Source organism: Gasterosteus aculeatus, chromosome 1 (assembly GCF_964276395.1).
Source record: "Gasterosteus aculeatus chromosome 1, fGasAcu3.hap1.1, whole genome shotgun sequence".
NCBI lineage: Eukaryota > Metazoa > Chordata > Actinopteri > Perciformes > Gasterosteidae > Gasterosteus > Gasterosteus aculeatus.
Genome location: NC_135688.1, coordinates 30,117,086 through 30,135,911, shown reverse-complemented (window position 1 = coordinate 30,135,911; position 18,826 = coordinate 30,117,086). Strand labels below are relative to the sequence as shown.

The 18,826-nt window shown below is 52.7% G+C and overlaps 1 protein-coding gene across 7 annotated transcripts; it reads right to left on the bottom strand.

Annotated features, from left to right (window-relative positions):
• Nucleotides 1-44: 44 nt before the first annotated feature.
• On the bottom strand, nucleotides 45-18,520 carry LOC120815500 (plakophilin-4). 7 transcript variants are annotated; one of them, XM_040170310.2, is made up of 22 exons: nucleotides 18,028-18,520; nucleotides 17,303-17,527; nucleotides 12,446-12,558; nucleotides 12,237-12,271; nucleotides 11,628-11,735; nucleotides 11,021-11,175; nucleotides 10,196-10,643; nucleotides 6,819-6,989; nucleotides 5,917-6,121; nucleotides 5,690-5,822; nucleotides 4,930-5,143; nucleotides 3,897-4,080; nucleotides 3,383-3,500; nucleotides 3,069-3,263; nucleotides 2,776-2,949; nucleotides 2,510-2,660; nucleotides 2,223-2,415; nucleotides 2,056-2,140; nucleotides 1,795-1,912; nucleotides 1,546-1,674; nucleotides 1,392-1,465; nucleotides 45-1,302 (listed from the first exon to the last, which is right to left on the bottom strand). In XM_040170310.2, exons 2-22 carry the CDS (start codon nucleotides 17,435-17,437, stop codon nucleotides 1,039-1,041), a joined length of 3,402 nt encoding a protein of 1,133 aa, XP_040026244.1. In that variant the 5' UTR covers nucleotides 17,438-17,527; nucleotides 18,028-18,520; the 3' UTR covers nucleotides 45-1,038. The 7 variants fall into 7 exon arrangements, with proteins under 7 accessions (XP_040026244.1, XP_077958655.1, XP_077958647.1 ...); XM_078102529.1 differs by having other exon boundaries at nucleotides 45-1,227; XM_078102521.1 differs by having other exon boundaries at nucleotides 11,634-11,735.
• Between the last annotated feature and the right edge of the window lie 306 nt (nucleotides 18,521-18,826).

Genomic DNA, 18,826 nt, shown 5'->3' with positions numbered 1-18,826 from the left:
TCTATTTATCTTGGGATTTTTCGGTCCAAAAAGATGATTTCCGATCTGTTGTCATGATATAATCTTTAATCCCTATACATATATTTCCCTCTGTAACATTGCACATTATCATCAGTTTTGGACAGAACAGACAGATGTATTTTGGTCAGGTCACAAGTAAATAAATAATAAATAATAGAAAAATCTTCTTCACACAATCACAGAAAGTTCCACATATTGAATACAACAAACTGACAGGACGCTCAAACCGTTGTACCTGTACAAATAGATTTTCACGTTTTTTTCCCCCACACAATTCACATACTTTATGATATTACTGCACTTTTTGGCCAACACACAGTTGTAACCGCGGTTCTAGGAGTCTTTTAAAAGTTTTTAGAGCACAGTCTGTTTTATTTATCGCAGTTTTGTTTATTTAAACTCAAATAGTACCACTATGACTTATCCTTGTTAATAGTATTGGGTCTTCTTACGGGATCCCTCAGGATGTTGCTGGCTAATGACAAATGAAAAACGCTCTAGACGAGCAGCTTTTGACGAAGCCCACGGGAAACAAATCCACGTCCACAGTAATGCAGATCAGGTTCAAACGCTTAAGTTGAGATTTCCTGACTGGCGTTTTCTTATTTTCAATACAGAAAAACCTTAATGGAAACTTGCTCTTAGCAGCACGGCTTGTAGCCATAACTTCACTTTTAAGTTACTTCTTCAAAATTGTTCCTATAAACAAATGCATTAAATGCAACTTTTATTTTATATTTATTTATTCATTTTTTCTCTCGAATTTGAGACTTTTATTATCGAGCTTTGTATTGTCGTATAATTAAAGCTGATTGTTATTGTTACAATTGTCCTCCTTCCCACGTTAACGGTTAAGATCACTAACTTATACAAAAAGCACGTCACGGTTCTTCAGTTTACAAAGTAAAAGGAATAGTTCATATTTATCTGCATTATTGTGGCACATGGTCAAACTGAGCCCGCGTCCTTCGGTACAGTTTTGACAAACGCACACACACGCACGCACACACACACTTTCTACACCCAGGAGTCGGGGGAGCCGGTGAACTTGTTGGCCCTGCTGGAAGGCCTCCGCGTGGTGGAGTAGAAGTCCACGTAGTTGGTGTTGGCTTTGAATGGCAGCGAGTGGCCGGCGAACGCGTCGGGGGAGGCGGGGTCGAGGTGTCCCGGCTCGTCCTCGTAGCGCTGCTCCTCCTCCCCGTAGCCCTGCGGGGACGACAGGTACATTCTGTAGCTGTTGTAGTTCTTCCTGTCGGGCTCGTCGTAGAACGGCTCTGCGTGCTGGGGGGGGGGGGGGGAAGCGGACATTCGGCGAGTGAGACACTAAACCGACCGCTTCATGTTGACGCTGGATTTCACAGATGTCTTACCTGGGACCTTCTCAAATCCTCTCCCGACTGGGAGGAGTAAGTCCCGATGAAGTACGGAGTTTTCGTCTGGGACTCTGAGGGGAGGAACGCAAAGCCTGAACACGGAGGCACCTCGGTGTCAATGTGCAGCAGGTGTCAGGTGAACAATGCCGACCTGGGTACTGTTTGTGTAAACTGTTGTCTCCGTAATACGTGTCGAGTTGCATAGACGACTGCGCTCTCTGGTAGTTTGAACTGTGTCTCCTTATGCCGAGCATCGCCGGCGAGGACGTCGCGCTGCCGCCTGGAGAGGGTTGGAAAAAGAAAGAAAAGAAAAAGACAAATTATTATCAGTCGTGTAGTTTCTCCAACGCTCGATGTCCATTGAACCTCCGGGAGACGCCCCGGGTTTGAGCTCTCGCACCCGATTGGATGACGGGGGACATCTGCAGCGGGCTGGTGGGCAGCGTCGGGTGGGACAGGTAGCGGTCTCGATCCAGGGTGGAGACCGGGGTCACGAAGTGGGTGTAGTTCCAGCCGTCCTGCTCACACAAAGCTCGGTTTAGTCCCTCCCTCCCTTTTATACCGACAAGTCTCATATTTGTCCCCCTGCAGAAATCATTTCACTGGGACACGCCGACGTTTCACGACCTAAGACATTCATGCTGCGTCTGCGGGCCCCGACCTGTTTGTAGAGGTTCCTCAGCTCTCTGTACTGCCACAGCGTGTTCAACACCTGCGCCGCCGCCTTCACCACCTTCGTCGAGTACCTGCGGCATCAAGGTCATTTCCCACATCACATACCGCGCGGCGCGTCTGCGCGTGCTCGCTCAGCTGTCGGCGGTTCCGTACCCTTTCCCGCGCCCTTTGCTGATGTCCACCAGCTTCTCGATGCCGCCGCTGTCGGCCAGCGCCTTGGCGTTCTCCACGTTGCGGCTGGTGACCTCGTGCAGCGTGCAGCAGACGGACGCCACCGTCTCGTCCGACAGGACGGGCGGAGCGCCGCCGGGCAGCCGGTTCACCAGGTCCCGCATGGCGTACTTTCCTGAAGCAGAGGGGGGGGGGGCGGCGGCGTGCACTGTTGTCATCACAGATCCAGGGTGTCAGCGGACGTTCGCGACGAGCGGCGGTGAGCTCACCTATCAGCTCCTTGTTGCGGCTGTCCAGCGCCATGTTCCGGAGGGCGGTGGCGACGGAGCAGACGACCCGGTCGTTGTCCATCCTCAGCAGCTCCACCAGGATGGGCAGACCTTTCTCCTTACGCACCGCTGCTCGGATGTAGGCTGAGAACTGGGGCCACACACACACACACACACACACACACACACACACACACAAACACACACACACACACGTGTAATCAGATCATTTGAGGTATTGCGGCGTTCAGAGCGCCGAGTTCTACCTTCCAGTTCCCAGCAGAGAGGTTCTGCAGCGACCCGGCGGCGCCTTCCAGCGTGGCGGGGTTGGAGCTCTCGGCCAGCAGGTTGAGGTACGGCTTCACCACCACGGGGTGCCACAGAAGCTCCGCCCCCCTCAGGGACTGGGAGGAGCCCGGGGTCGGCCCCACGCCGTCCCACTGCGGCGAACACATGCGAGGTGGTTTGAAACGTTATTCTGTCATTTGGACTGCAGAAGAAAACGTTTACCAAACAATCCAAAGACCCCCCCCCCCCCCCCCCCGCGCTGCGTTCACACCTTGTCGTCGGGCCAGCCGCCGCGCTTCCTGCCGCGCCTCCTCTTGCCCCAGCAGAGGTAGTCCAGCTCCTTGGCCGGGGAGGAGAAGCCCAGCAGGGTGTCCAGCTCCTGGTTGCCTAGGAGACGGGAGGAGGGCATCTCCACCTCCAGGCGGTACGAGAGGTTCCTCAGGGTGCAGACGCTGTTCTCCACGATCTGAGACGGGTAGACGACCATTAAACCTCCAGCTGGTCCATCGGAATGAGCCTTTTGTCGTCGCTAACGTTTGTTTCCACGGGGTGAATTGTACGTGAATAAATATGTTTTTTTAGCACCTTGCTGTCGTAGTCGGAGGTGTTGACGCAGGCTTTGAGGACGTGAAGCAGCGAGTCCACCAGACCTTCACAGCAGCGCAGCTGACTCCTCGCCTCCTCCCCTGCTGAGCTCAGGTTCCTCACACACACACACACACACAGACACACACAGACAGACACACACAGTCACACACTAACCCAGACTGAGAAGCAGTGTGTGGATTCTCCCACACGGTGGCTCAAAACCTGCCTGGATACAAGTAGATGGGGGAGCGGGGGGGGGGGGGGGGGGCGTGGTTCTCCAATAGGATCCTTGGCGGACACGAGAAGGCTGCACGGCAGCACATGACTCCCACAATGCATTTCTATACCATCAATCTACCGCCTGAATGCAGAGCATCGCTGGAGGCTTCTTGTGGACGAGAAGACGTGAGTTTGTGTAAATGCAAAACACGTTGCTGATGAATACGCATAAACATCTGCAGGTCAAAGCCACTTTATCGTCTGCCAATGAACAACAGGAGCAAATCCTCACCTCAGGCAGCCGGTGGTGTTACGCAGCAGCAGGGAGGACTGGAACTTGACCTTGTGCTCGTCGCGGTGCGAGAGGCTGCTCCAGCCCGAGTGGGGGATGACCACGGTGTTGGTGAGTGTGGAGAGGGCGTCGCGGATGATGGTCATCTTCACCGCGTCACATGACGAGAGGTTCCACAGGACGCCTGTGGGTGCAAAGGGAGGCTCGCGTGTATTTTAATTGCACTTGAGTTTACGCTTCTCGTTTGACCTTCTGACCCGTGAATCACGTCAAGGAAGAAATCATGCTTTTCTGCAGGATAGCACACGAAAACGATTTTAAAACCCTTACTTTGCCTGGGCTGGACGTGCAAATCAAACAGCCTGCGGGGGAGAGCCTCGCTCTTTCAGAGCATTGTTTTTATTTGTGTAATAAAGACACAAATATAGTTTCATAATAGGCTGAAATATGTGAAAAGACCAAACCTGCGGTGAGCTTGTAAAGAAAGACGCTTTCTATCAGACGGGAGGCGTCTCGCAGCTTCCCTCCTCCCGCTACCAAACAGTATGTCCGCTTCCAAAGCACATTATCTTAGCATCTGTCCCCAGATCTGTTCCTTCAACACCGCCGCCGCACTCGCCTCCCACAGCACAGCCGCCACTCAGTTCCATACACAACACGCCGCCAGGCGGTCAGACCGGCAGGACACCCACGCCAATCACAGCGGGGGGGGGTGATGTCCATCTGGAAGCTGCCTTCTCTTTAAGGCTCCTGTTCTGTATCTGACCTGCTGGATTCAGGGATTTTAGCTTGTTTTGGTGAGGATTTATAATAATTAAATAAAGGTTTTTTTTTGGTTGTGCAGCTTTGGAATTGATCAGGTTTTGGTTTTCAGTGAAAGAGAAATGTAGCAAAGTGTTTCCCGGCCGCCGTGTAAGGTTTTTGCACGACATAATGCACATAATGCGCGAACAAAAGGACCCTTTTCAATGTGAGTCTGTGACTCAGCACCTTTATGAAGAGAAAGCGCTCGCGTTAACCCGGAGAGTCGTACCGGTGACCAGCTCCCGCACTTCGTTGTCGGTGGTTTTCCTGAGGAGTCGCAGCAGGGCCGGCACGCCGCCGCAGTTCCTCAGCGCCACCTTGTTGTTGTCGGTGGCCTTGCCGTAGACCAGGTTCCTCAGGGCCCCGCAGGCGCTCTTCTGGACCTCCGTCAGCTTGTGATCCAGCAGGTCCACCAGGTGCTGGATCCCTCCCAGGTGACACACCTGCAGACCAATCAGAGACGAGGGATGTGCGGGTGTTTCACACACTTTCATTTCTCATTTATCTTGTGCTCATGCTGGTCAGTTAAAACGGTTTAAACATTCTAAGACGTAGACAATCGATCCAATTCTCTCTATCGGAGCAGATTGATAATTCCTTTACAGAAACATTCAAATAAAGCGAGAATTCGTTCAATGCTCAAAACTTGTGTCATCTCAAAATAAAGCCGTCTGGGGGAGCAGCAGACACTTCTCTCGAACCGCCACAGGAAACGAGCCGGCGCTCCTGCAGGCTGATTAAAACCACGGAGGAGCTATTTATTGCACGGGGAAGAGCGAGCGGCTGCACATTTGGCACCGACGTTCCTCAAAGTTTCACAGGAGCAGATGGCGCTTTGGCTCAGAGGACGGCGGCAGAAAGAAAAGTCAAACTTCAAACCCCGGAAGCGGAGAATAGACCCTCGGAGACAGAGGAGGGTATCTGAGGAAAGGTAAAGAAACCCTCGGAGGACGTGTTTTGAGTCGAGCCCTCGAACGCGGCGTCCTCACCTCCACCTTCACCCCGTTGTCCCCGTAACACAGGTGCTGCAGGTACGCGGCGGCGTTGGCCTGCACGGAGGGGAAGTGATGCTGCAGCATGTGGATGACCTCCTGCAGCTCGGGGTCACGCCAGGCAAACTCCCTGAGGTGGGAAAAACGGAGAGCGCAGCTCATTCAAGGCCGACCGCTCGGGCGCGCTTTCGCGGTGTGAGTGGGCGTTTTGCGCCCGCCAGCACCTGGGGTCCTTGTGGATGCTCTCGATGGACGGCGTGCGCGTGACCTCTCGATCCAGCAGTCCCGAGTGGCGGTGGGAGAAGACGGGCTCCCCGGAGAGCCGGTAGGAGTCCACGTACAGGGCGGCGGTGCTCAGCCCGTAGCTGCTCCTCTGGTACGGCAGCGTGCCGCACTGGCTGGAGGCCCGGGGGAGGGTCCCCATCCCCCCTGAGGAGAGGACGGCGGGAGACGTTAGAAACAGAGCGGGATTTGGAGCTTGACAGCCAAACCACACTGGAGGTAAGAGAAACGAGAGAACGCTACCCGGTTTCATTAGCGCTTCACACGAGCTTTTAAAGCAGCGGGGGGGGGAGGAAGGGAGGCGTCTCACAGGCCAAACTTGTTTGAATCTAAACGGAACTAACATGGCTCCTTAGACGCTGCGCTATCAAACCCCGCAGAGCTTTCAGCTTCAAATGGTTCCGCGAGGGCTTCCATTAGGCAGCCGGCGAGGACATGAAAGGTTTCAGCCTAATTAAGTTCTGACGTCGGGGAGCGACGATAACAACACTTCCTGTGCCTGTAAACGCTGATTTCCCCCCGCAGAGAAAGAGAGAAATGATCTTCTAAGCAGATGTGACGGTCCGGCAGCTCAACCAGGGGACGCCAGACGCTGAGGAGTGATTCAATCAGTTATTTGCAATGTTTTGAGAGATTATTTCTGCTTTTACCGCAACGTCATTACTTGAATTAGTCCTGTATTCATGCTGGTTTTCCTGCTACGAGTACTACTATTGCCAGATATTTGGTACTTTGCCAACAAGCTGCGCAGTAACATTTGAATACTATCGCTGTGCAGCATCCGCGTGCCCTGTGTGCACGCTTACAGAGTGTAATACCGAGAATCGTTGGTGCGCTGCAGTACCTGCGCTGGTCCTGTAGAGGGAGCCCTGGGGGTCGTGGGTGGGGCTGTGGTACAGGGGGCTGTGGAAGGAGCGCTCATCGAAGACGGGCGTCATGTGGCAGTCCGGAGACAGCGCCGCCCTCATCTCTGCGTCCATCTGCCCCGAGTGGTCGGCGTACGAGCTGTGAAGCCCTGCAGCCGCAAAGGACGTTATTTAAGCGTTTGGTCAAAGCAAATCTTATCAAGGAGGAGAAAATAAATATAGAACAACACTGAATGTTTGCTGGGCAAATCTGCCACATACAAGATGTTAGGATGGTGAATCATGAGCGTAACATAAGAGGATATAAGTATATAATTCCATGCACGAGATGATTTTAGTCCAAAGAAAAGTGCCGAATAACGTCTGCAGAATGACATGAAACGGAAAGCTGCGCGACATCTGTAGGAGCCAAATGAAGCCCCGTCGTGCTCATACATAAATCATACGTTCATCTCGTTATCACGCACACCAGCCCTCTGTAGGTGAGACCGTGCAACTCTACGCCCATTACACCGGTGGATTTCATAATGCCGACTCATCCCAACCGCCGCTGTGCTTATAAAAACGTACAGAAAAAGACTCGGGTCATTCATTCTGCTGCAGGCGCCGGCATCAGCAAGTCAAACAAGCGGAGCAGAGGGTTCCTCCGTCCTCCAATCTGAGCGCAGATCAGTTCAAAGCGCGCTCCAATTATAAGCAGGCTTCAGGGCACGAGGAGGGGGGATGGGGGGGGGGGGGCTCTCTGGCTCAGTCCAACGAGAAGAAAGCACACAATTTGCACTTTACGCTGGTGATGAAGGAGCCGCTTGCTCGCGCAGCGCTCTTTACATAAGACGGTCGCTTATCGCTCAGAACATTCCTCCGGAGGGGAGTGAGGAGCGGCGCGCTGGATGCGGCTCGGGCCTTGTTCGAGCGAAGACCGCGACCTCCAAGTGCAGAGGATGCTTAGGCTGCTACCAAAAGCCCGCTCGTCCTCCGAGTGGGAGCCTCGCTCTTCCACAGCTCCTTTAAACTGGATATTATTCAATATGAAGTATGAGTGGAACTATCTGCAGTGGCAGGTTCATAACATTCGGGTGGTTTTGTTTAAGTTTGCATTATTACTGCAGAATAAAAACGGTTGAACAATTGAATCCGAGGTTTTTAGCTAAATAACAAATGAGGATTTAGCTCCTCTGCAGTCCCTTATCACATGAATATTACAAACTATTATTATGTTTCAACCCATTCTGCGCCCACTCTAAAGAAAGAGATCATCTCGCGGTTTATTGCCTGGCGGCTCACCCCGTTTCCCCACCTCAGCCACCGGTTAGTAGTAGCCTAATCTCGTATTTTGATCTATTGCTTATCTCGCGGGTGTAATCTGGGATTACGTTGGATGTGCAGGATAACTGAGAATAAGGACTCAGGCGACGCATTGGGCCACTTAGCAGCGCTGCAGGATTAAAAGCATCCAGCTAGAGAATGAGAGGCATTTTATTTAGTTCACTGACTCGGCCTCCCACACACACACACACACACACACACACACAACCCTCCCAACACATGCACAAACACAACAGCACCGATGTCGTCACACACACACACACACACACGCACGGACGAGCATCGCTTGAAAGCGATCGCGGCAGAGCAAAGCCTTCCCGGGGCCGTCAGCTGATAATCGCGGGCTGATGCTCTGCGATAGAAGCAGCCCTATATGGGTCAGGGGGAGCGGCTTAGGACGGGGGGATAAATCTGCGTCGCTGCTGCAGCGTCAGCGCTTCTATCAGTAAATCCTCAGCAAAGGGTGGAGAAAGTTGTCAAAGGGCCGGTTAGGGAGGGAGGAGGAGCGCCATGTTTAGGAAGAGAGGTCACGTGTCTCTCCGCGGCGTTTGATGCGTCCGGTTCGGGTTTGAAATTCGTCTCCTTGAAAAGGTGTGTGAACATCGGTCTTAGTGGACGGCACAGAAATACTCCCTCCTCACGTCGCTCAGGTGTCAGTCATCGTCATCGTCATCACACTGTAAACGTTCAGAATGGTTTCCCGATTTAGGAAAAAACAAAACAAAAACTATAATAAGTCGAAAAACTAATTTAATTTATATATAACGTAACGTTCTCACCTCATAATTACAGTTGAAATGTAATTAATATCTAGTATTTTCTTATAATTATGGGGACTTGTATTGTAGTAATAATCAGTAGTAATAATCATTATTATAGAAAGGTCACAATGTATGTAACGTATGAGTATTAGCTGCCATCACGTTAATATCAGCTTTTTGATTTGATACATGATATTGGAATTATAAACATCTTTAATTGAGCAGATTTGATCAAGCAAAATGGTTCCTGATTCTAGAGGGAACTCATACAGTCTAAGTGGACCCCCCCCCCGCTGCCTCCTCATCGAGCGTATGAAGACCAATAGATACTAACGCGGTTTCTTCTCACAGACTTCAACGGCGCACGAGAGAGATCCTGGAGGAAGGTCACCGCGCTGTGATCTTGTTTCCCTTCAGACTGCTGCAGATCAAAACATCCACCTGGGAGAGGAGGAATCCTCCCCCCTCGAACATTACGTTCCCCGTTTGTCATAGCGGCACGCAGCACGTTGTCAAACCCAGCAGCGCGGTCTGCTGGTGCTGGAAGAGATCATGTGACCTAAAAGTGCATGAAATGAGCCCGGTTGCTGATGGAAACCCGCCCAGCTTGCAGTTTGCCTCAAACGTATTTTTTGTTCGGCATGCAGCTTTGCGGAGATGCAGGAACCTCTACAGTAATAAATGAGAGCAGCTCGATCAACTTCCTGTGCGGTCAATGAACCGGAGAGGCGGTGCTGAGGCTGCGGAGCGCAGGAGACGGTTTACTGAAGAACATCCGCGAGCGCAGCAGCCAAACTCCCCAGTGGAGCCATTTTCTCAGAGGAAACGCAACTTGAGATTTTCTGCCCCACATTTTTGACCCGGTTGGATTTTACCAAATCCACCCGGAGGCCGAGCTGACCGCTCTCACCGCAGCGAGGAGCTGAATAGAGGCCAACGGGATCTCGGATGTGTGCATTCACTGGTCCTCTACGGCCGCCAGTAAGACGATACGCACCCCACCATTAAAGAACATCGTCATGGACAAAGCTTGTAAATATATAAGCGCGTCGATATTAATGCACATGCAAAATACAAACATCATAAATAATCCTGACTATTGCAGCGTTAAACGAGCTTTTGAAAAGCAGACTTTGCACTACTTAAAGAATATCAGGGGTCAGGGGTCAGCGTGCATCAGTGGGATGAATGCCTGCACCGCGTTGCACCGTTGCGTGAGGCGCCATTTGTTTAAATGTGTGCGTGAGAGAGAGAGAGAGCGTGCTGACCTATGAGGCTGTCGGGTCGGGGCAGCGCGCCCCTCTGGTACAGCCCGTACGGGTCGGCTCCGTAGCCCAGCGGCTGGCTCTGCCGCGGCAGCGTGGAGCCGTAGTGCTGCGGCACCGCCGTCATCCCCGCACGCAGCGGCGACCCCGTCAGACACCGCCCCTCCACCAGCGACAGGGTGGAGCCCAGACGCCCGCCCGCCCCGACTCCCCCGAGGACCAGGCCGCCCCGCGGGCCGTCGGCCGGGGAGGGCGGCGAGGGGCAGGAGGGCGGCAGGGCGGTGCCGGGGAACACGGCGGCGAGAGGTTTGGGCTCCGAGAGGACGGGCGAGTCGTAGGTGCTGCCCTGGGACGTCCGCAGGGAGACGCGGGACGGCGAGACGGCGCCACAGCCGGGAGACTGGCTCCGGGAGGGCAGGGAGGCCATCCTGCGCAGCACGCGGCCCGACACCTGCGAGGAAGAAATACACAATTCATACCGAGGCATCTGTTGTGGAAAAATAAGATGGTGAATTCTAATACTTATTTTATATGTGAACTATTATTTTTTTTGCATTGTGACCATCGCTGTCTTTTTGTGGTTACAGAGAAGCTGCTGGGTTTTGGACAAAATCGGGAGAAAAGATTCAAACCACTGCTCATCAGTCATTCCTGCTCCTGCTGTCATTATCAGCCACACGAGAGAATAACGTGATTCAGATTTGAGTCAATTTGAAAGGTTAAGCTGAAGTTCTTCATCATTATTAGACACCAGTCTGTGATAAAAGGAACTCATTCGTTTAAATCATCTTTGTGTCAAAGAAGACAAACGTTCGCGCGAGCTCCTACCTGCCCGGACGCTTGGCCCTCGGCTCTCGGGCTCCTGGACACGGAGGCGCGGGGCTCCGAACGCACCACGTTCTGGTTGCTGTAGTAGCTGACGCTGCTGTCCTGGTAGCCGCTGTCCGAGTACGAGGTCACGTGGGCCGAGTGGCCCCCCGAGCCTGAGAGAGGGGACGACAAGGTGAGGAAGCACCTCGCCGGTGCTTCTTGTGGTCAAACCCGGCCCGGCGCGGACACAGTCACAGCCAGCTCCATGATTTGCATTTCATGTCGCTGGGCTCTCAACTCGTTGAGGGGCGTTATGCGTGTGAACGCGTGCACATGGATGTTCTGCTTTAAGAACCATCGGCACACAGCTGCTGGACTACTTTCTCCTGTGGGATGAGGAGCAGGAAGCATGTGAGGGACATTTTCATCAGACCACCCCAGCCGTGTGGAAAATTCAAACAGCTCTTTGTTAAAGTGATGTGAGTGGATGTTTGTATTTGACGTGATGATCACAAAAGGGACGTGTGGGATTTGTTGCAGATTTCTGCCGTTTTTTTGCCTCATAAAACGACAAAGTGCGTCGATGTCGGTGACGGGAACCCGGAATTTTGTACATGCAACAGACCCTCACTGTCATGCAGGGAGGCGCGGTCCGGTTCGGGCATGAAGAGCCCGTCCTCCGCCTCCAGCTGACGTCCAGACGCCACCAAGGCTCCGCCCCGCAACTCTCCACCTGCCGGGGCATCAACCGCCGAGTTACGAATCTGCAAAGTCAGATGCGTTTCCCCCCAAAAAATGGTCCACTTCGGTAGCTCTACCTTTGCAGAAGGAATTTTCTTAATAAAAGACATTAAATGTAAAGGTTGTTTGGCCCAAACACACGACGGACTTTACACCGTTGCTTTTGTTCTATTGGAAAGCCGGCAGAGAAGAATGAGCCGTGAAACCGAGCCGAGGGATCTGTGACAGAATAGTAAATGGATCCATTTCAAAGCTCATAAATTCCGCCGGAAACGTTGTTTAGTTTTGCTTCAGTGGAATTTCCATCCCTTTGGAGGTGGAACAGTCCTTCTACAGCTTGAAAAACTGCTTTCTTTAGAGCCGAAATGATTAGATTTGATCTGATTTCAGGTTTCAGGGACATTTTGTTCGCAGAACCAGATAGTAACACTTTCTCGCCAAAGTAACTTCCTAGATAAAACATTTAAAAGGTTAAAACGTGAGAAATCTGTACCTGCAGACCTCCATGCAAACGACTTCTCGGATGAGCTTCAGTAGAAGAGAGGTGGAGAAAATAGATGAGAGATAAATGTTTATACACAAATGTAGGAAGATTACAACGGGAATAAGCGCTCAAAGGAAATCTGATTTAAATGAATGAGACGACAAACAAAGGAGAACAAGACGCCTCCCTCGTTGGTCACATGTAAACTTCATGCTTACCTGCTACTGTCTCCCGCCGGGGACTCGGCTCCCAGCATGCACCTCTCCAGCTGGCTGGCCACGATCTGCCGCTCCTCCTCCAGCTCCCGAGTCAGCCGCTCGAACTGCAGCTCCTGCAGGGAGGCGTTCCTTTTTTACTACAACGCGACAGCAATTTAATCCTCCTTTTTAAGACTGATGCCAGTTAGAATTACGCCTAAAACCCGCTCTGTGTTTGGGCCCCGCGGCTCGGCGCATTCGATCGAGTCAGTGTGAGTGAATTCTAGATTCAAAACCCTAAAAAGAAGAGGTGCAGATAGAATCACTGAGCCGAGAGCGATAAAACAGAACAGGTCGGTTCTGCTAGTCGATTGGGGTCGGAACCCCTGGACATTAAAGCATTAAATATACACTTCATATTTTCTTCTTTTTGTCAGTACACGAGTTTTAAGGCTTAAAGTTATCCTTTCGCCCTCCATAATTAAATGGATTTTTTTCGCTGGGAATTTAAAACGTTAAGACCGTCTGATCGCGCTCCGCAGGAATGTTTATGTGCATCAGACGCTTCCTGATTCAGTGCTTTGTGATTTAAATAGAAAAAATCCTTTTCATTTTGTATCCATGTTCAAAATGTGATTAGGCAGAGAAGAAATGTGATATGTATCTCAAAACATGACATTTGTCCATTAGGCAATCTGGACAACTCCAACGCCGCGACACTAAGACGTGCCCTACTTCCCAAGCGCTTGGAGGGATCCAATGCCTTGCTCAAGGGTAATGAAAGAAGAGCAGACGTGTGCAGACTGCGGTTGGGTCCCTTGCAGTTTTGGCCGTGGCTCATTTTTATTCAGTTACATAACACGCAGCCTTCCAGCTGCTTCGTAAATCTTCTAGGAATCCCAGCTGGCGTCATCAGGGTCCGTCTCCAAAAAAAAAAAAAAAAGAGAAGGTCTAAATATAAAGCCACCCGGCTGGAAACCAGGCTGCTGGAGGTCACTTTCACACCTGTGGTGAAGAGAAAGGGTGTCGACGCGAGGGCTTAACCACAAGGACACATCCGAGTCACCAGGGCCGAGGACACATCGACACAAGACGTGTCCTCAGACGCTGCAGGCGTCAAACCTCTGGCAAAAAGACGGCCGATGCTGAAAAATGCGTCGGCACTTCTCCCGACAGGAGGGAGATGAAGGTGTCTACAAGTGAAAAGACCTCACGGGGAAACATCCCGAGGTAGAAAAAGACACGCAGTCGAGCATCCCAAGCTGAGATGGTGGCGGATGGAGTGCTCTTCACCAGATCAGACCAACAGAATGTCCTTCCAGCAGGAGATCCTTCAGAGACACCACACGGGAACCGTCCTTCTGATTAAATACATACAAATGTGCAACGTTCAAATCCGTCCCTGGTTTGTTTAAAGCCGTTCGTTTGATAATCCTTCAAAAAGTACAAAAGGCTCGCAGCGGTGCGTCTGTTTAAGGCTCTTGATAAAAGCCCTTTTGTATTTGGGTCAGCTCGGGCCGCGTGGCGCTCGCAGTTTACCGCCGCACGGTTTAACGTTAGCGAACGGTTTGACGTTAGCTAACGGTTCTTCCGCGTCGGCTGTTTGCTCGTGTCTCATCCGCTAGGGAATGTTTTGGCGGCAAGAACTAAGAGCGACGGACCGATTGCAGAGTCTTAAATCAAAATGAGCTCAGAAATAAAGACTCAATCTGACGTATTATCACACACATGATCACATTATTGCGGCGGCTAATTTTACAGTTCTAATGATGTTGAATTGTTTAAATTGCCGACTGCTCCGAAATATTTCAAAATGCCGATTTCAGTGCGCAACTGTGGAAACTTCTGCCAGACTTTCTCAAGCCCCCATAACGAGGTAAATTGGATATATCTGGGGGGATTTACTGGTTTCACGTTGCATTATGGTGACTCATACAGAGAAACGGCTTGAAAGAGGAAAGACAGATCCAGAGAAATAGTCAAAATCAGTGAGCGATTCTTTGTGGCTCACCTTTGAACTGTGTCGACACTTTGAATCTACAACGTCGGCTGCAGTCACACATTGGCAGATTCAAACTAGCAAGAGGTCGCCTCGGGGTGACCTCGGGATGGGACGCGTCCAGCAATTTGAGGGACACAACAGTGACACTGTCACAGCACCACGGCGGACTCCGCCTGGCCTTCTCCTCAGAGACAGGACGGGACGGGTGGGAGGGGGGCAGCGGCGGCACACAGCCCCCCTTGTTTTCACGGCGGGGGGGGGCCTCCGGGGGACAAGCGGAGCCGCGTCCCGCGCCCCCGTCACCCCCTCGTGATGGCCTGGAGACCGGGTTGATTGCAGAGGGCTGCTTGGTGCCAGCTGGGGGAGGCGGCGTTGCCAACGGTTTCTCCCTGCCATCGAGGGACACCAGCCTTCCTCCCGCCGTGTCGAATCGCAGCCCGGCAGGTTGCTTTATCCGGGCTGCACCGGTGACATCCGTGAAATGTCGGGCCTGGTTCTGCTGCTGCGACACATCGCCGCCCCTAAAATCGCCATCTTGTACAAGCCTGAAGGAGTCTTCACACTTTAAGGCGTTGTTAAATAGGCAGATTGGTTTTTTTAAGGTGCATCTTTTCTGCAGAGTCTGTAAATACGTGTGAACTATTGCAGTGCTTCACCCACAGAAGACGTGATGGTTCTCTGAGGGCCCCCAAGGGGCTTCGTGGGAGCCGCCGGGAGTCACTAAACACACGAGGCACCGAAAAGGTAAATAACTCCCACAATGCAATCTGAGGGTGGACTTTCCTCTTTGAATCCGTGATCGGTAGATGACAGCCAGGCACCATCTCCAGCTCCCGCTTTCCCCCGAAACATGACAGCGAGCACGCATGGGAACGTGTAACAGCAGCCGCTGCCTGGGGAGGAGCGGCGGTGACATTAACTGGATTGACGGAGATGGTTTAACCCTGCGACTGAGATTGTGACCCCCGCGGAGGCGGACCTCTGACAGGACAAGCTCCATCAATCATCCCCATCGACGTTCGGTAAATTCACCAGGTGTTTTTAGCCCCAATAGCTGAACTCAATCCAAGCGTGCGGAGCGCTGACTTGGCCCAGTTGTGGTTTTATTGAGCTTTTTCTCCCCCCTTTCTTTCCCCCGGGGTGGGTTTTGCAGAGCATGCACGTTCCTTTTCAGCAGCGCCGTGCGTCACTTGCAGAGGACCACTGCTCCTGCACCCTGCAGCTGACCGCCCGGCAGCCGCCGCCTGGTCCTTGGACCCCATCTGAACCCGTTTTAGCAGACGGGTTGGATGCATTTCAGAAACGTTGGAAGTCAAAGCCGACCCAAACTCCTATACTCGGCTCTCCAAGCGCGTTGAAACGTTGTATTGTGACAGCTCGCCTAACTGCTCGGATCCGATGTCAGGGACGCGTTTCTCTCTTGCAGCGGCCGACATCTTTGCAGCAAGCTGTCGTCTGTGCGTCAGCCCCAGACGTGGCAAGCTGTGCGCCACCGCCGTTATTTCCAAGCCTTTAACGGACTCAATGAGAGCAAAGTGGCAGCGCGTCAGGGCCCGAGCACAATGGAGGGCCATAAGTGATTTGCTCCATTTAGCAAGTATAATTTGACATTTCTGTGGCAAAGCTGCAGGAGGCAGATTTGACGCTTGAGCGGCGCTGCCGCTTGCATTTCAGCACGCAGAAGAGAAAGGTGAAGCTAATTACTTTCCCCACTCGCAGCTCGAAGCCCGACAGAGAAAATGGTTCCTCTCTCGCGACGTCAATCCGGCTGCACGTTGTTTAGCTGTTCAGCATCCGCATCTCTCCGTCCCGCCCTCAACATGCACCTCCTGTTTGGAGCCTTGTGTCTGGTGAGGAGCTGAGCCTCTGCATGAACACTGACTGCGAGCGAACACATGCACCTATTCCACCGGAAGGCAACGCGCGCTGCAGCAGTCACGGGTCCTCGCGTGTGAAAACGAGTGAGTTTCCAGCGGCAGGCAGAGCTTCTGCGGCATTAAGTCTTGATCAAGGGCTGACGAAGCGGCTCCCGCAGCGCCCGGCGAAAACCAACGCCGCACCACGGAGGAAGCCAGAGTGCCTCAACTCCACCTGGGAGGAGAGCTTCCCGATGCCTCCAAAGGGACCAAGATTAAGAGGAAGAGCAGAACCTCTTTTCTTGGACGTTTTAAGCATTTAAACAGCAGTGCGCGCGCACACACACACACACACACACACACACACACACACACACACACACACACACACACAGTGGAGAACATGGCCACTGTCCAGAACAGAAAGGCTGCCATGTTGACGGGATAGAAAGCAGCATAGGAATAACAGCCGGGGAAGGAGACAGACTAAGAGACAGACAGAAGGAGACATACTAAGAGACGGGGAGAGACGTTCTGAAGCTGCAAGTGTCTCTGGACATGTAACACAAATCTCGTTTTACATCATTTAAACAGACATCGCCTCCTGAGAAGTTATTATTGGGGGTTTTAATAGATTTTGCGGGGCACATTTGGAGCATAGCATGGAGACCAAGTAAATTTCAGTGAATCACGGACTTAAATCATCCTGTGAGCGGGGGCGGGGCCAGCCGGGTGGCCCCTCCTACTGGAATCAGAACACGGTGATGGTATCACACATGGACCTCGCTGGGTCCATGCAGCGGAGCTTCTGCACGAGGAGACTATAAATAGATGCTAAATGACCACAAAGAGACAATAAGTGACTGTGGTCACTTGTCTGTCCATTTGGCTGCTGTTACGTAGGTGGGATGGGGGACTTTTACATTCAGGGGCCCATCGTCTCCGTGCATGACTGTAGGCTCATCAGGAGGGCCACCAGCCAGCCAACAAGGGCTGACTGCAGCATCTCCTGCCTCCTACCTGCTCTTTGACGGAGGCCAGGAGGTTGTTGGTGGTGGTGGTGCTGCCGCCGCCGGCGTTGGGCTGGATGCCGTGACCGCTCGGCCTCTCTGTGACCGCCAGGGGCCCTTCCCCCTCTCCGTCCCCTTCCTCCATCTCCGCCGCCTCCTCCTCCTCCTCCTCCTTCCGCGCGCGGTAGTACGCCGCCGGCTGGCTGCTGAGGCGGCCTCTGACCCTGCAGAAGGACTACAAGCCGGTTAGGAAGGTGGGCGCACGGCGAACAGGAAGTCACTGTCAAGGCCCCCCCGGGGGGCCGCTGAGCAGGTTCACGGAGATCACTGCGTTTCTGCTGCTTTAACAATCCTGCAGGGACTCGTATTGTGTCCACGGTGACCTTATGGTGTAAACATACACTCCCGGCAGTAACCCAATGGCGTCTAAGCCGGTACGGTAATGTATCCTGTGAGGATTCCTAATGAAATGGCAATGCCTCCCCTTGTTTAGTTCTGCAGCGCGATGTAACCCTCACTAACGCAGTAATTGGTTCTACCTTCCGAGCTTTGCAGCGCGTGTGCAGGTGAGCGCGCGCGCGCGGCACACGAGGCGTCTGACAGCGTGTCAAGCTCAAGGAATCAAGAAAATTCTCTTTTCCACGCAAGAGCTCGCGCGCTCCTCGTTAATCACACGCAACCTCTCGGTCAGCGCGTGCACACCGGCGGGCAGAGGACGAGGTCACGGCGACTCACCGGGCTCCCGCTTCCCGGCGCGGCTCACCGGCCAGGTGTTGCCGTCAGGAGCAGGCCACAGCTGGCTCAGTCCATCCTCCTCCCCCCGCGGGCGGCCGTGACGGACCCGCTACATGCCCCACGCGCCCGCCGCGACGGAATAAACAAAAACAGCAAACAATCCCGTGCGCGTCCACGCACGCCGCTCGTGCAAGAGGAGAGTATTTGGTGTTTTTCCTTCGCTTCGTTAATCCGGTGTGGAGGTTCCGCTGCTCCCGTCTGCCTCCCTGGCAGCCCCCCGCCCAGCAACTATTGCCGATCAGCGGCGTGACGTCACCATGCGGCTACGGATTGGTTTCCGATACGGGGGGGAAATCGATCCCGGAGCCGATGCATGCGCGGCTGCAGAAAGCGAGAGGGATGCGGCGCTGCAGCTTCGTGCAAACTGCGCTGCAGGGGAGGAAGGACGCGCGCCTGCAACGGCCACTGTGCGTGTGCACGCGCGCCCGTGTGCGTGTGTTTTTTTTCCCCGCGACACGATTGGTGGAGGCCTGACTGGTCGTTACGGAGCCCAGAAACGAGATCTAATGATTCATTACTGTATGAAGCGTTTTGTTGAGGTTACAAATAAACATGATTCAATGTTTAGATTCTGTCACGTGGCTTTTTGAGCTGCACTTTGTGAATAAAAGCCAGTTAATAAAGCTGCATGATGCTTTTGATAAAAGTGCTTTTAGGTCCAACGCATAATAACACCATTCAAGAAATTGCAACAGAAATTGCTCAACTAATTTGGTCCTTTGATAAATGTAAAGATATT

Bases quoted from the DNA above. Each gene is read 5' to 3' on its own strand.
- LOC120815500 (XM_040170310.2), bottom strand. From the start codon at position 17,437: ATGGAGGAAGGGGACGGAGAGGGGGAAGGGCCCCTGGCGGTCACAGAG. The intron at 12,272-12,445 runs GTAAGCATGAAG...CTTCTACTGAAG, and splicing joins CCGGCGGGAGACAGTAGCAG to CTCATCCGAGAAGTCGTTTG. The intron at 4,081-4,929 runs GTACGACTCTCC...TTGCACCCACAG, and splicing joins AGTGCGGGAGCTGGTCACCG to GCGTCCTGTGGAACCTCTCG.